The sequence below is a fragment of the Marmota monax genome, unplaced genomic scaffold (assembly GCF_021218885.2).
Source record: "Marmota monax isolate L192 unplaced genomic scaffold, Marmota_monax_Labrador192_F-V1.1 WCK01_AAM20220418_F8-fsc00218, whole genome shotgun sequence".
Taxonomy (NCBI): domain Eukaryota; kingdom Metazoa; phylum Chordata; class Mammalia; order Rodentia; family Sciuridae; genus Marmota; species Marmota monax.
The window spans coordinates 1,975,270-1,991,895 of record NW_026694764.1 but is presented as its reverse complement, the minus strand read 5'-3'; the positions used below and the strand labels follow the sequence as shown (position 1 = coordinate 1,991,895).

Below are 16,626 nucleotides of genomic sequence, written 5' to 3'. Positions count from 1 at the left end.
AAAGGCACAGAATCTCCTCTCTCTCTCTCTCTCTCTAATTTATTCCTTCTCTTGAGGCTAAGCTGAACCCTGAAAAGGACCTAGAATCCCTGGAGTGGGGGAAGGGGCTGATGCAAGGGTCCCTTTCTGACTCTGATCCTGCAGTGACTTCTCTGTCGCCTTGATGGGAGCCGCTTGCGTCCCTATGCTCCTCTCACTCTGTCACTATTTCCTGCTACCAGGCTCCGGGTCTCTAGTCAGCTTTGAATTTTTCTTTTTCTCTCCCCCATGGGTATTTCTGACCTAAGAGTGTGCCTCTCTCTCTCTCTCTCTCTCTCTCTCTCTCTGGCGCTGAATCTCAGGGTCTTTATGTCCCGGTCCCCCAGTCCGAGTCCCCATCCCCGTCTGGACTGCGGTGTCTCCGGCTGGGAATCCGTTTCTTCTCGGGCGTTCTCTGCTCTCGATCTCAGCGCAGGTCCCGGTCTCTGTCGCGGTCGCCCCACGGCTGCCGCCCCCAGCGCGCTGCGGTGGCAGCGCGGGCCGGAGCGGAGCCGGCTGGAGCGCGGCTGCTGCGGCCCGGGGCGGGGGTGCGGGCCCGCGGGGGCGGCGTTGGGCGCCTTCCTCCGTCAGTCCCTCCCCGGCAGCGCGGGGGGGCCTGTGCGGCCGCCGCTCGGCGCCTTTAAGGGAGCGGGAGGGAGCGGCGAGGCGGCGGCGGCTGCGGTGGCGGCAGCCGAGGCGAGCGGGGCGGGGGCGCGGGGCGCGGCGCTCAGAGTCCGCTCGGGGCCGGAGGCGCGGCGGCGGCCGGGGCCGGGCCCGGGAGCCGCGAGGAGCGCGGGCAGCGCAGCCGGAGCCCGCCGCCCGGGACATGGCCAAGGCGGGCGGTGCAGGTGAGGGCGGGCGCCGGGAGGGCAGGGCTGGTGGCCCTGGGGGAGGGACCCGCGCGTTTCGAGGAGGGGCCGCCGGCCCAGGTGAGCCCCTCGCGCAGGTGGGCGGAGGTTCCGGGAGGGCTGGAGGGGACAGTGGCGAGGCCGGATCCCCGGCGCGTGGGAAGGGGGCTCCTCCAGCTCCACGTCCTTCCTGCAACCCCTGTCACCTCGTGGGACACTACGTCCCCCTCGCTGTAGCCCCGCTGGAAAGGGATAGGTCTGCAGCACCCCTGTCCAGTCCAGCTGTTGGAAGCTGTCACCACCCTCCCGAGGCCCGGGCAGACCCTTGCACGGGGACCGAAGGGGATGTCCCACGGCCGCAGATCCATCCCACGCCCCGCCACGCAAAGCAGGACGCGCCCCCCGTCCTGACACTCTTTCTATTCAGCACGCGACAACCCCCGCCCCCAGCTCGTCCGGAGACCCAGATTTCTTCTCCAGCAGGAGAGGTGTTCCGCGAGGCACTGGAGGTCCCGCCCCCTCCCCCTATCGACCCGACCCCCGGAGGCAGAGCCTCAGGTGCGGAGGTCTGAAGATGGGCGCTCTTCTGGGGTCCCATGGGCGCTGCCCTCTCGCAGGCTCAGGCAGTGTAGCCCGTGGTTTGAGGGAGTGGGTGTTAGTCATTCATTCATTCATCCAGCCCGGCTTTCATTCACCAACATCTGCTCTGTGCCAGGCCCCGAGCTGGGTGCTGGGATGAGGAGGGGACCCCACTTAGCCCCGATTTGCACACTCTGGGCCCCATAGTGCTTTGGGAGGCCGGCTTGAGGAGAGCCTGTGCCCACAGGGCCGGCCATACAGTCCGCGGCAGCAAGCCTGGTCACAGCACTGGCTTGTGAGCCTGGCCTGTGAGAATTTACCATGAACTCACACCCAGCCTGTGACGTTGGCAGGTGCCATGCCTTCCCCCAGGGAATAGGCATTGGCCTGGTGTGAACCCTACTTCTCCGCCCATAAGTGATGACGGTGATGGAATGAGCCTGAATTTACCTGTACACATACACTAGGTGTGAACACCACTGGACTGTATGCAAATCCTCCCCACTCCTGGAATGCTGCCTGGGACTTGGCCAGATAGGAACCCCCCTGTGCATGTACTGGGATTTAGGTGCCTGAGAATATCCTCCCCTCCTGTCCCTGAGGAATCCTGTCAGGGTGGGGCTGGTTGTGTGAGACACAGCAAGTACAGAATACATCTAAACACCCCCCCTTGTCACTTCCCTCCCTCTCCCCTACTGAGGGAGGCACAGTGAGAAGACTCCAGGGAGACTGGAAAAGGCTCCTTGCCTCCCCTCTACCTCTGCTGTGCCTGTGTCCTTCCCTACCTTCTCTCCCCACAAAGGACCCATGTCAGGGTGCATGTCCCCATCCACTGCCCCACTCTTTGTGTGTTGCACTGCCTGGACACCAGGAGCACAGACTACCTGCCAGGGCCCAGCAGCGGGAGCAATAGCAGTTGGTGGTTGCTGTTTGTACTGTGTACTAGGCAATGTGCTAAACCCTTTACTGCAAAATGAGGTAGGGAATGTCACTCTCCCCCTATTAAAGCATCCAGACACTGATACTTGGAGAAATAGCTCCCTCAAGGTGGCTCAGAGGGTCTGGGAAGAGCCCGGACTCAAGGCCAAGTCTGTTGGACTCTTAAGGAATTTTCTCCACCAGTGCCCTGATGGGTCACCCCTGGGAATGGGGGTGCCAGTCCCAGGCCCTCTCCTTTGGCCTGTGGCTGAGTCCATGGGAATTTGTACAGTGGCAGGTGAGAAGACTGCTCTGCTCCAGGCTGCTCTAACATTGTGCTTTCCTGCTGCAATTTCACAATTGGCTCTTTTCCCCAGGGCAGCCAGGATTCCCCACCTCTGTGGATCCACCTGCCTGTGCACCCCTATCCCTTTATCAGCTGCCCCCCACAAGGACTCTTTTGAGACAGATCTCAGCAAGATCCGATTACTCTTCCCTTTCTCAGTGCTTCTAGGCAACTTTGCATTTTATAAACATCTCCTCTTTAGGCTTCTAAACCTTGTGAATGTAGAACACTAGTATGTGTGTGGAAATCCTGTGTTTCCCACTGACCATGTCAGTGTAGAATAGGTGGATGTGCTTTAAAACAGGCCATCTGGAGATCAGGAGCCCAAGTCTTTCTCTTTACAGCTGGGGAAACTGAGGCCCAAGGAGGGACATTCTACAGAGACGGGTGGCTATTCAGTACCATCTATCTCGATGAGTAGACTGATGGGTGGAATCACCAGGCCATCTCTCTGAGGGGGTAGTTTAAAATAAAAGAAGGCTGAAGGCTGGGAGTGGAGGCTGTAGGAACCTGGCTTCTGAGTGAGGGGTCTTCCTCCTGACCTGTGGTGTGAGGGGTTTCCTCTAAAAACTGGCCAGTGGACACTGAGTGAGGGTAGAGATGGGATGTGGGTGTGAAGGCTACCATGGTAACAGATTCCAGATCATCCCATTGTTCAGTGAATGGAGTTGTGCGGTATACAGCCTGAGTATCCAGCCATGGATATACCAGCTCTGTTAGTAGTACCTATTGGAAGTAGTTCAAGGACATTCTCATGGCTGGGAGTATCCAGATTCCAGAGAAAAATCTAATCAAGTTCCAGAAAAGTTGGGATCTAAATGAGTTATCAGTTTCCAATCTCTGGATAGATTTTAGCCACACAGCCAGGATTCATTATAATACCCCCAACCCCATCAAGTCTTGAGGGGAAGGAAGGAGAGCCCTGGATTTTGCCCTGTGGATAAAGGAGGAGGGAGACCTACCTTGGGGATAAAAGCTGGTGGTGGGGGCCAGGGATAGGAAGGAGTTGGGACTCAATTTATAAAGGAAATGATAATGTTGGAGCAGTGAAAGCCAGATAGGTTCCTCTAGGTGTCTTAAAGGCTCTCAGAATTTGGGTAGAAAGGCAGCCAGGGCCAGGCTTCCAGGTAGGGAGTAAAGGCTTGAGCAAAGCCCCGGAGTTTGGAAGGGGTGGAGCGTCTGAGAATGTATGGTCAAGCTATGGGGCAGGCAAGAAGTACCCAAGAGGAAAGAATTCTGTCTGGCTTGGTGGCCGTTGGTTCCTAGAGTGCACAGGGCTAAAAGGAGCTGGCTCCAAAGAGCATTGAGGAGGGGAGTGGCATGGTGAGATTTGGGTGCTTTGTCAGGTCCCTCTGGTTGCCATGTGAGGGCTCCTGGGAGGCTGGAGAGAGGCCAGCCTGGTGGAGCTGCCTTTGTTGGGAAGGGTTTGTTCTGGTTTCTGCCAGGCACCCTGCCCCTCCCTTCCTCTGTGCCTCCCCAAGGCCCTCCCTCTGTACCCCAGCGACTGACCCACAGCAGGTATCTGTTACCCTGGGTCAGAGCAAATGAGAGGCCCCAGGTCTCTAGACTGGGTAGAAACAGAGCAAGCAGCCAGGGGGGTCTAGGAAGCTTTTGGGTTGGGGCAGGAATGGTTGGAGAGACAGAGCAGAGACCACAGGGCTGGGCCTTGGGCTGGAGGAACCAGTTTATGCTATTCCCAGGTGTGGCCTCCGCTTCTAGGGGAGGAGCTGGCAGCCTGAGAGCATTTAACCTAGTAATTTGAGTCAGTAAAATACTGATCCTACAGTGTCAGAGTGGGAGGGATGCTTCCAGATATTCCTGTTCAAAACCCTCTTTAACAAGGGGGCACTGAGGCCTGAGGAAGGCTAAGTACTGGCCCAAAATCACAGAAAAAAAAGTCATGGCAGGACTAAGCTGGAACCTGGGTTTCCAGCATCATGGTCTGGACCGTGCTCTGCTGTCAGTCTCCTTTTGGGGTCCTCTGGAGGTGGACATGTATCCGCACAGCATCCCCAAGCCAGACTTTCTCCTGAGCTGCTTGCTCTGTGGCTCCCAGGGGCAGGGACCAGAGGCCAGATCTCCCAAAGGAGGACACATTTGGAAGCTTGGGAAAGGGATCAGACTGGGATTTTCTGGACTCAAAGAAGGTGCCAGGGGAGTTGAGGCACGACTGAGAAACTGCCACACCTGGGGTACCTGGCAAGCTTTCCTAGGGTACCTGGCTAGCTTTCCTATCCATCTTGGGAAGGGCATCATCTGCAAGAAGCTGCAGACTCACCTTTTTGGGTGTCCAGCCAGGAAGCCCTGCATCCAGATACCAGGCCTTCCTAAAAGTCTGGCTCCAGAAAGCCTTCCAGGACTTCCCTTGTAGTTGGGAATGTTCTGGAGCTTGGATAGGTCACATGTTCCTGTGCAAAACGCCTGTCTCTGTGGACTTACCTGTGACAGTAGATGGCCTGGCAGGCCCCAGCTTGAAGCTCTTTGCAGTGGTATCATTGCATAAGCAAGAATGGTCCAGCCTGAGGTCCCACTTCCAGCATGCAGCACGTGGTTTACCCCATTGGAAGCCCCTTTGTCTTGTCCTGTGTTTGGGAGCCTAGCAGGGGACACAGAATACGAGATCATGACTCGATACCCCTGCCCATCCCTTGCTGGGGCCATATCTGGGTCATAAGGGCCAGAAATTGTGATGTTTCCTCATGCACATCATAACATACTGTGATATTTCATGGCTTAAGAGGCTTGGAGACCTTTTGGCCCACCTGTTAATTATGCATGTTGAGAGACCAAGATCAGAAAGGTAAAGGGTCTTTCTCTGAGGTCAAGGGCATAAAGTAAGAACTTCAAGATACCAAGGAAGCTTTGGCAGTTAGGGACCTCCTAGGAGGGCCCAGATGTCTCCTAGGAATTCTCTTGAGATTCTAGGCTTGCGGGAGGGAGGGCAGGTCAGGGTTAGCATCCTGAGAACCCTCTGGTTCTTATAACAGCCCTCAACATGCTTTCCTATATGACTTGACAGTATCTCTTTGAGATAGGGCTAATGTCACTCCCATTTTATGGATGAGAAAACTGAGGCCCAGAAGGGCTAAGTGCCTGGCTCTAGAGTCGCACATAAAGTCAGAATCAGAGCTGGAATTACTGGAATTAGCACGCTGGTCTCTTCTACTCTTGCATTCAACTTTCCTAGGAGTTAAGTTATCCAACAAAGCAGTGACAGAAGGCCTGGAGCTGCCCTCAGGCCAGTTTTCTCATTTGTAAAAGGAAAGGGGAAGATGAGTTTGGGGGTCAGGATGACTTTTGAGTTTTCCCCTACTCTAACACTGTTCTCTCTCTCTCTCTCTCTCTCTCTCTCTCTTTGGTACCAAGGATTGAACTCAGGGGCACTTGATCACTGGGCCACATCCCCAGCCCTATTTTGTATTTAGAGACAGGGTCTCACTGAGTTGCTTAGTGCCTCTCTTTTGCAGAGGCTGGCTTTGAACTCTCGATCCTCCTGCCTCAGCCTCCAGAGCCGCTGGGGTTACAGGCGTGCACCACCACGCCCAGTTTAACACTGCTCTTTCTTCTCCTGGCCTCCCTCACAGCAGCCTTTACTGTGCCAGGAAGGGGCCTCGCCCCTCACCTCACATTGATACTCCTGGCCATGTGGTTAAGGGTAGGAGAGGAATAGGGAGCTGAGGACCTGGCCTGGGACAGCATGTGCCTCCCAGAGTCCTGGGTCCCAGTCCATCCCCAGATCTACAGCCAGGTGCCTAGCGGAAGGGGGTGGCCAGGGCCCCCAGGGGAAGGGCTGTGAGTGGGAGGGGGGAGGAGAGAATGCATAACAAATGAGGTAGGAAATCAAATGAGATCTGAGTTCCCCACCCACTCCCTCAAATCTCTCTACTCTCTCTCTTTTAAAATTCTTGTTTTCTAAAGAGAAAGAAAATGCTAAATTGCACCCCCTTTCGCAAACCAATGGGAGCCTTAAGTGAGTCACTCCGGAGGTAAATGCCACCTCCAGGGTCCCACGTGTGCCTGCTGCGGAGGCCTGCACAGCTGTGTGGCCACCAGCCCCCATGGGGGGATGCATGTGGGGAGGGTTGCTAGTCTTGGCTCTGGGTGGGAGCCAGGTCCCAGCAGGGGGGCCCAGCGGTCCAGCCTGCTTCTTCCAGGCTCCCCAAGGGCTGCATCTGTGAGACTGGCACTTGGATGGGCCTGGGCTGAGGCCAGGCTGAGAGCCTGTGGGTCCATGGTCAGGGATCACTTTGAGGGTGGGGGTAGGATGCAGGCTGTGGCACGGTGGGCCTCTGTCTATGGCTGGAGTCTGGGACTGGATGGTGTGGTTGGATTCGAGGCTCCAGGGGAGCTGAGAGAGTTGGTCTATGCCTCCTGCTGTCTGGGAGGTGGTTGGGATCCATTTCCTCTGGAAACCAGAATTCTGGGTCCAGGTGTGCTGATGAGGCCTTTGTCCAGGGCGGGGAGGAAGCCCTTCCAGGGGCAGGGGCCTGGGGCTGGCGATGCCTCCCATTGCTCTCAGGAAGGGTCAACCTGTTCCCTTGCAGAGCCAGAGCAGGGGAACAGGGGAGGCCAGGGAGGAGGTGTTCCACTTCCCAGCTGACCTGGTATTCTGGAGGGAGGGGAAGTAGCCGTCTGTTAGCCGAGGATGCCAAACAAGGGTTGGAAGCAGAAATAGAAACTCCCTGGGCTCTGTCTGGGAGGGGCGTGGAGTTCTGGTGGATCTGAGAGGCCTCTTCTGAGCCGTCTGCTGCTGACGCTGTGTTTGCTTGGCTCTGGGTATTTGCAGAGCACGTCACGTCCTGCCCTCCTGCCCTTCTTGGGAAGAGACTTAGGTGTGCAGGATTTGTGACCCTGTGTGCTCAGGGGCCGAGGACTGGAGGACTTTGAGTTCATTCTAGGAGCTGTCAGCATCCACCCATCACTCAGGCACCTTTGACCTTTTCTGGATTGGTCCAGATCCCAACCCTCCTTGATCAGAACTCCCTCTGGCCCTGGTGGCTCCCACTTCCTCCCTACCCCCCCCCCCCCCGCCCCCTTCATGAGGCTGGTCTCAGCTGAGCAACTCTGGAATCATCCCAGAGTTGCAAAAAAAAGAGCTATTTTGAGCCTTCCCATTATGGCCGGCGGTGGTGGTGGGGGGTGTTGATCCTTTGTCGCTTTTTGTTTCCTTCTTGTGTAGTATAATCCCCGGCAGTGATGAGAGCAGTACACAGCCCCGCCTCCGGGGCCCCACTGGCAATTCCTGGCACTGTGATTTGGCACCAAATGGAGGGTCCTGGGGGCAGAGGCAACCTTAGGCCCCATTTTGAAATCCTGGAGTGGAAGGTGAAACAAATCGCCCATGTGGGGTCACCGCCCTTGCTGGGGTGGTGGTGTTGAGGGAGGAGCTGTTCCCCTCCACCCCTCTGCTGTTTGCCCCAGGAGGTGGTACCCTTACCACACAGATGGTCTTATTGAGGTGGTGGTCTCTACCGGACCCTGCGGCATCCTCCAAGGAGTCTAGGATCCCACCCCATCTTCCCCATCCTCTGGTTTGGTGCCTGGGTCTTGAGTCTGTTGTTCCCTTCCTGCAAGGGGTCTCTGGGATGATGAGGAGGAGTGCCTTCCTCTGCTCTCTCTTTGGGGCTGCCCCATGTCTTCTGTGTCCCCCTTGCTGTCCTCCCGAGGAGCCCACAGGTGACAGAGGCTGTTGGTGCCACAGTAGCAGATACCTTGGGGAGCTCCCTTTGGGGGAGGAAAGAGCCTTCTCCTTACAGAGCAAGAGTGTGTTGGGACATAGTGGGGACATCTGGGCCTTAGGAGGATTGTTCCAAAGAATTCAGAACTGTTGGGAGCCTAATTGGCAGAGCAAATGAAAGTACAATAGATAGCCAAAGCTATTAATCACTAATTATCTCCTAAATAAGGTAATTAATGGGTATTTAAATGGCATATTTATAAGATACCAGCAGGTCTTCAAAAGCACATCTTTTCCAAAGCAATGCGTTTGGCCAGCTGGGCCCAGCTTGGAGACCTGGGTTCTAGTCTCTGCACCACCACCCACCTGCATTCTTCTTCCTGTGACCGTAGGCAGGTTAGTTTCCTTCTCTGAGCTTCCATTTTCTGTAAACAGGGACCATAAACTCTCCTGGGGCTCTGGTGGAGGTGAAGGCTATGGAAATCCATGGCAAGAGTATAACATGCTGTTACAGAATCCACAGCATTCGCTGGGAAAATATCCTTACCATTATTTGGTGTAACATAGGATGCCATCTATGGCCAGTGTGGTAAGCTCTGCCTGTGGCTTATCTTGTTGCTCGGTCTGTGACTAGGTCAGGCTGGGTCTGTGGTCAGATTTGGGACTTGGTTAGAAACTGGAATTGTGGCTCCTCTGTGGCCAAGACTGTGCTTGATCTGAGGCCAGAGTAACGACTCCATCCACTACTAGCTTAAGGTTCAGACTGGGGCTGAAGTCAAGGTTTGGGCCATGGCTGGTCTTAGGACCTGAGTTGCTCTTAAGATAATTCTGCAGCCTGAAGTCTCAGTTTTCTAGTGTGTTACCCATGGACTGATGAACCAGCCTCATTGCCCCTAGAACCTGATTCCTTGTTGGATCCTCCAGGATGTCCTCTCCAGAAAATGCATACCGCAGCAAAGGGTCTTTCCGGGGCCTCTGGTAGTCCCCTGAAACAGCCCCGCACACAGTGCATTGGTGGCACATCTAGCATTTTAGGAGATAGTTAGGACTGTTTCTATAGCAACCAACCCCCAACTGTAGCTGGTTTCCTTCAATAATGCCTTTTTCTGGAAGTAGCTTCTCCTGGCCTCTCATGCCTCCCTGGGTGGCTGTGCAGCCCCTTCAAGGCAGATCATGGGCTGTCTGGCCCTGGACTGTTCTGGTCCCTGAACTCACCCTGACTCAGAGGAAGCCTGAGGACATGACCTGTGGGATGCTCCTTGGAGAGGGGTCTTCCTGAGATCTGCCCTGTGCTGGGCCACGCTGAGCCTGACTTGAGCTTTTTATTCCCAACCTTGACCTGAAGAGACCGTGGGGCCCCAGAGAATTCCTAGCAGGTGTCTGCTCAGGGCAACCCCTGCCTAGTCTAGCGGGCTGGCAGGCCCGGACAGGTGGGAACACAGAGGAGGGGGCCCCAGCCCATCCTCAGGGCAGGTAAAGCTTCCCCAATGGGAAAGGGAGTTAGGGTGGGGAATGCAGGGAGGGAACAAAGACCTGGACAGGAAGAAGGGGAAGGTGGAAGACTGACTGGGGCAGCTTGTTGCGGGGCCTTGACTGGTGGGAGAAGAGGCAGAGACAGCACAGGTCCTCGTCTTAGGTAGCTCAAGATTTGAGGGACAGGTAGGAAGGAGCCTCACAGGAGCTGCAGTGGGAGGGAGGACAGAAGGATCAGCCTTGTGTGTGGGTAAGGAGAGGAAGGGCTCCATTTAACCCTCATGCAACCTGATGTAGTATGGTTATTACCCTATTTTACAGAGCGGCAAACTGAGGCACAGAGTGGTTTAGTGTCGTTTACTAAGACCACTAACAGGTAAGCTTCAGAGCTGGGATTGGATCAGGCCAGTAAGAGTGGGGCAGTGGTTTCTTTGAGGGAGGAGGAAGGTGGGCTCAGTGGAAGAAGAGGAAGATAAAAAAGAATAGGAGGAGGAAGAGGAGAAGGAGGAGCTGCTGGTTGCCCATCTGTCTGGAGCCTCCCCCAGGCTCTACAAAGCTCCCCACTCTGCTTGCTGCCTTTGGGCCCCTGGGGCCCCCAGGCAGAAGTGAGGAGCAGTGAAGTGTGATTCTAAATATGTGTGCTCTGGGCCCTGCTTGTGCACGGGACTCTAACTGCCCTTGGGGAGCCCCTGGACCAAGTCATTTCAGCTGCAGCAAATCTATTGCCAGGAGTTAGACCCAGGTGCATGCTTGTAAAACCTGCTATTCACATGTGTGTGTTCATTGAGTTTGTGTGTGTGTGTATGTGAGAGAGAGAGAGAGAGAGAGAGAGAGAGAGAGAGAGAGAGAGAGAGAGCCCATCTAATGAGCCAGCAACCCTGAAGCTGTGCACTTGCCTCCTTCCCAGCCCCTTGGTCTTCGTGGCACAGATTCCTCAAGTGCATCACCAGGATGGGGCTTCAGATACAGTCTGAGGCAGGGCTTGGCCGAGGAGCTGGAGCAGGGGCCATAGTCAAGGGCCTGTGGGCCAACAAGCCAGCAGGGGCCATGTTCAGAGGTGCTTGTTTCTCCATGGAGGTCTGGAAATTGTGTGTGTTCTTCAAATTTCCCCAGAGCCATGGTTCCCAGCAGTCATCCATGTTCCCTCCCTTGCCCTGACACACTGATCCAAAGGTCAGTTCTCTAAGCCTCCGTTTTTTTCATCTGGGAAATGGATGCCATGATCCTTACCTCCCTGATACAAGATTTAAATAAGGTCAGTCAACAAATTGTCCACCCCATGCCCTGCCTGGAGCTCAGGAAATGGTGGCCCCATTGAGGCAGCTTCTAGCAGCAGTTAGGGACCCTCTCCAAGGCTGCCAAGGAGGATTATTCTTGAACAGAAAGTTTTAGATCCAGCTTCCTCTGGAAATGACTCCATTTGATGGCTGTGGCCTCCGTCTCCCTCTTTCTCCTGACCTACTTCACCCTGGCAGGCTGCCCATCTCTTTCTTTGAGGCTCCCCTGCCCTCAGGAGGGCCTCCAGGTTCTCTAGTCTGTGGAGACCCTACCTCTGGGCGGTGTGGTTCACACCTGTTGAGACCCTGCCTGGACAGATGTGGCACGTGTGGAATTTGGCACAAAGGCCAGGCTGCCCTGCTGATCTGCTCTCCTCTACTCTGTGCAGCGGGCAGTACAGGGCTGTGACCCTGGGGCTGGCACTCCCAAGGGCAGGGACTGTTCCAGCTCAGCTGCGTCCCCCACTCCTTCCTCCCGGGCACCATCTGGCTCAAGATCTGGTCCAGGAAGAGTCGCCAGGGCCTCTGCTCCTCATGTTGCTGTGCCAGGGCTTTTCTCTCTGCAAAATGTCGCTCTCATCCGACAGGGCTCCTGAGCACAGGGCGGCGGCCCCCTTTAGGTGATGATTTGGCCCTCCGTGGTCAAAATTGGCTGCCCTGGGATCCCTGGGATAGGGCAGAGCACTTACAGAGGGCTCCTGTTGGTCCGTCTGTCGGCCAGTCTGCCTATTCATGTCCCTGGGAGCCAGGGCTGAGATGGGGAAGGTGGGCAGATGGAGCCCATGATCTGAGCCAGGATCTCTGGCCACACCCCTGCCTGGGAGACTCAGCCCAGGAAAAAGCCTAGGAGACCATGCTGGACCCGAGGTGGTGGGTAGATCGACCTGGAGAGCCACCCCCTCACTTCAGGGCCTGGCTTGGAGCTGTGCCACTATTGGTGGGTGTGGAGGATCACTTGTTCCTCTCTGGGAAGGGCTGATATTTCTTTCTCTTTTATCCTGATTTAGGTTTTTTTTTTTTTTGGGGGGGGTGAGGGCATTGGGGTTTAAACCCAGGGGCCTTTAACCACTGAGCCATATCTCCAGCCCTTTTTATTTTATTTTTATTTTGACAAAGGGGCTTGCTGAGTTGCTTAGGGCCTCCCTAAGTCACTGAGGCTGGCTTTGAACTTGTCATCTTCCTGCCTCAGCCTCCTGAGCTGCTGGGAATATAGGCATGTGGTCATCATGCCTGACTCTGATTTAGGGTTTTAAATAAATGTGGTCTTCAGGAGCAGGTAGGCTGAATGTTGAAGGACATAGAAGCAGCCTGGCAGCCTTGGAGAGGGTCCCTAACTGCTGCTAGAAGCTGCCTCAAGGATTAGTTCTGCAGCTGAGTGGGGCCACCATTTCCTGAGCTCCAGGCAGGGCATCGGGGTGGACAATTTGTTGACTGACCTTATTTAAATCTTATATCAGGGAGGTAAGGATCATGGCACCCATTTCCCAGATGAAAAAACGGAGGCTTAGAGAACTGACCTTTGGATCATGGACTAGTAAATAATACTGTAGAATTCATATTTGTGTTGCACCAAAGTCTCTCACCTCTCTGATACATTACCACCCATGGCTGGTAGCTGATTTGCATGTGACTTAGAAACAGTCTTAGGAAAGAAGGGTGACAAGTTGAGGAGGCTTACACTCCCCAAGGTATGTACATACACACACACACACGGCCTTGCAGACCCAGTGACAGACACTTGTGTAATATTAGACATCTCTACACAGGAATGCAAAGATCCATTTAGATTTTTCCCACAAAAAGCCAAATGCTAATTTGTGAATCTGGGTAGGCAGATGATTCTAGATAAGAGCCCTAGGACCAGGGTTTGTATAAGGGTCCTCTGACCCCTTGCCCAACTGGCCAGCAACAGATGGGACAGTTATCACTTGCCAAGAGAAAGTGACGAAGAGAGGAAGAGACTGGGAGTCACCCACCCTGAGCTCTTACAGAGAGGTGCCCACATGGTGGCTCTGACAGTACAGACCCTGGATCTGTGTTCGAATCCTGCCTCCACTGTGTATTAGCTTTGTGTTCTTGAGCAAATGCCTTCACATCTCTTTGCCTGGCTCCTTCCCTGTGAGGTGATTTGTTATGCCCACTCTCTGGGCTCAGGGAGGATGCCTCTAGATAAGATCTGCAAAGTAGCTGGCAGGCTGTTGGCACCCAGTTGGCCCTCAGCAGGTGTTGTTCACTCACTTGCTTGTCAAACAGTTCTTGGCCCTCTTCTGTGTGGGATCAGAAAATACAGAGAAAGGTAATGACACAATGCAAGGGGACTGCTTCTGGTCATTTGTCCTCACTTTTGGGACCATTGTGCCCATCTGTCCTTACTCTGAACCTGCATGGATAAACTTTTGCCCACCTCCCCTGCCGTCCCCTCTCCTGGGAGAATTTCCCACCCCCTTAGGCATCTGTATTCCCGTCTTGAAGTATGCAGGAGAAGGGGAAGGAACCGCAGAACTCACCTCTTCCAAGTAGCCTTCCATGATAGGCCAGACCAGACCTCCCTGGTCTGGATCCTTCTCCTCTCATCTGTTTTCATACCTGTCCCCTCCGCCCCCATCACTGACTCCAGCCACATGGGTTTTTTCTGCCCTGTGAGTATACCACACTCATGTGCAAATCTGCCCTTGCAGTTCCTTCATCCCGGGAAGGCTCTTACTCACTCACCCTGCGTGTCAACACCACCTGCATGTGCACCCCCACCTGTGTGTGCGTGTGAGCCAGCATGCATACACACCCATCACACCACACACACACACACACACACACACACACATTAATGTGTCTGGCATTTTCTCACCATTCAAACCTCAGCTCCTGACACCTTTTCAGAACAGTCCCCCCCCCACACACACACACTTCTTTTGAAATCTGACCTTTGTCATTTGCTAAAAAGTCAGCATCTTGGAGGAAGAGATGGAGGGAACATCTCCCATTCAGAAGCCAGGTGACGGCTGCTTCCTCACATACCCACTTTTATATATAGCTGCTCCCCAGCACCTCAAAAGGGCCTTTCCAGAGGTTATTTTGAGCAGCCCCTGCCCGAGGGGAGGGAAGACCTCATGTGCCCTTTAAACAAACTTAAGAGTGCACATTTAAAAACCCAGGCAAGCCTGCAGTTTGAAAGTAAGGAGAGAAACAGTAAACAAAGTATAGTATGCATTTGGAAAGGAATCCAAACATATATTTTGACCACAAAGGAGAGTCACAACAGCTAGGTGAAGCCTGATCCTTTGGAGGAGAAAGCCCGCTGCTGTGGTTAACATTTGTAATTGAACCATTGACCAAGTGCTCTTGATGAACCAGTTCACGTTCCCTCATTGCTTTCACTCTGGACGTACAGATCCACATGCCCATGCCTGCCGAACCTTCAGGCTGTAATTACACCGTCAGAAACACTTGCAGAAGATGGAGGTGATGGAGGTAGAGAGGGAGCAACTAAGTTTTTGCTGCAGAAATGATCGTCTACTTGATCTGGGTGGGCTCTCCTCATACCCCTGCAAAAGTAAGCTTGGTGACCCTTTTATCTATCCTGTCCCTTTTATCCGTCGTGGTGTGCCCAGCACCCAACATAGTGCCTGTGGGAGTGAGAAGCTTCCTTTGATGCCCACCAGTCCCTTCTTTTTCTGCTCACTTCCAGCTGGGGGAACTTGCTTCCTCAAAGGGACTGAGCTGGCCTCCCTGCAGGGCTGTGCTCTGCCCTGGTACTCCCCTGGACTTCCCCAAAGGCCAGCCCATACATATGCTATCAGAGGATTGCCGTAACCCAGGATGATGTGTCCCACATAGAGTACAGTAATGCCAAGAGATTGGGGGGTAAGGGAGAAGTGCTTTCTCTCTCTCTCTCTTTCTCTCCCTCAATACTGAATATTGAACTCAGGGAACCTTTGCCACTGCTGCATCTCCAGCTCTTCATTTAGAGACAGGATCTTACTGAATTGCCCAGGCTGGCCTTGAACTTGTGATTCTTCTATCTCAGGCTCCTGAGTACCTGGGATTAGAAGTGTGTGCCACCATGCCTGGCTTAGAGCTCTCCTCTTTTCCCAAGGCTCTGGCACTTACTATCTTAGTGGGAAATTGGCAGGCATGTCAGTGCTTATGGTCTTTGGGTGGAGTGTATACTGTACATGTGTGAGGGCCACAGTACACAGGAGCCTCTTGCAGATTCCTTGATATTCAAACTCGGAAACCATATAGACTGAAAAACTTCCAGGTAACTCTGTCAGTACTTAAACTCTAGATGCTTCCATTCCCAAACTCAGGAACTGAATAGACAAGGATGACATGACTTCCCTAACACCCAAATTCTTGCTTCTTAGGAATGGAATACAATTGGATTACAAAGGATATTTGTGAGTGTGTGTGTGTGTGTGCATTGAACCCATTGATATTCTACCACTAAACTATGCCCCCAGCCCTTTTTACTTCTTACACTTTGAGACAGGATCTCATAAAGTTGCCCAGGTTGGCCTCAAACTTGTGATTCTCCTGCCTCAGTCTCCCAAGTAGCTAGGATTAACAGTATGTGCCACTATGCCTGGCTGAGATTATATTTTTTGAATCACAGAAATCTCCACATATACTTGATTAATACTTAAGTATTTTTTTGTGCTATTGTAAATAGTATTGTTTCTAGTTTTCAAATTCTAGCTGTTCATTGCCAGTATGTAGGAATGCAATTGACTCTTACATATTGATCCTGATTTCTGCAATCTTGCTATACAGTTATTAGTTCTAGTACAGTTTTTTTTTTTTTTTGGTAGAGTTTGTAGAATTTCTGTTTTCTATGTAGATAAGCATGCAGAGAAAGTTTTGTTTGCTTTTTTTTCTAATCTGTATACTTTTCATTTCTTTTTCTTGTCTTATTGCTCAAGCAAACAGCCCCAGTTCCATGTTAAAAAGACACAGTTATGGGGCTGGGGTTATAGCTCAGTGGTAGAACACTTGCCTCGCACATATGAGGCACTGGGTTTGAGCCTTAGCACCACATATAAATAAATAAAATAAAAATCTTGTGTCCAACTACTCCCCCCCCCAAAAAAAAAAAAGACAGTTATGATGCATCTGGATTCTCAGACCCTCTTGAGGTAAATCCAGGGCCCAAGGGTAGGAAATTGTTGAGCCTGTCTACCATGCTGCTTACACTGGTGATGAGATCAGAAGCTTCAAGGGGCCTCTGGGAAGCTTGGGGAGACCCAACTTTGCATCTAGAGGTGACACCCACATCAGTGCTCCCTGTGGTCTCTATCCTTTCTGTGTCTCAGAATGTGCTTTTTACTTGGCTCCAAGCCACAAGGCCTAAGCTAGGTGTGTGTCTGGGAGTTAGTGGTGAGCAGGGCAGGAGCGTTATCCAGGAGGGCTGTGTTCCTGGGTCACCCGGGCTGTCGTCTCTCTCAAGGATATTTGCTTATGCCCTAAGATGTAGGCTCAGAGCTGCATGTTGTG

General features: G+C 53.4%; 1 protein-coding gene across 1 annotated transcript in view; it reads left to right on the top strand.

Moving 5' to 3' along the window:
- Positions 1 to 767: 767 nt before the first annotated feature.
- The window catches only part of Pitpnm3 (PITPNM family member 3), a 94,463-nt gene continuing 78,604 nt past the window's right edge, over positions 768 to 16,626 (top strand). Inside the window, exon 1 of the mRNA XM_046425056.1 lies at positions 768 to 866. Coding sequence (XP_046281012.1) covers positions 845 to 866 — 22 coding nt within the window. The 5' untranslated portion in view covers positions 768 to 844. The remainder of the gene's footprint in view (positions 867 to 16,626) is intronic.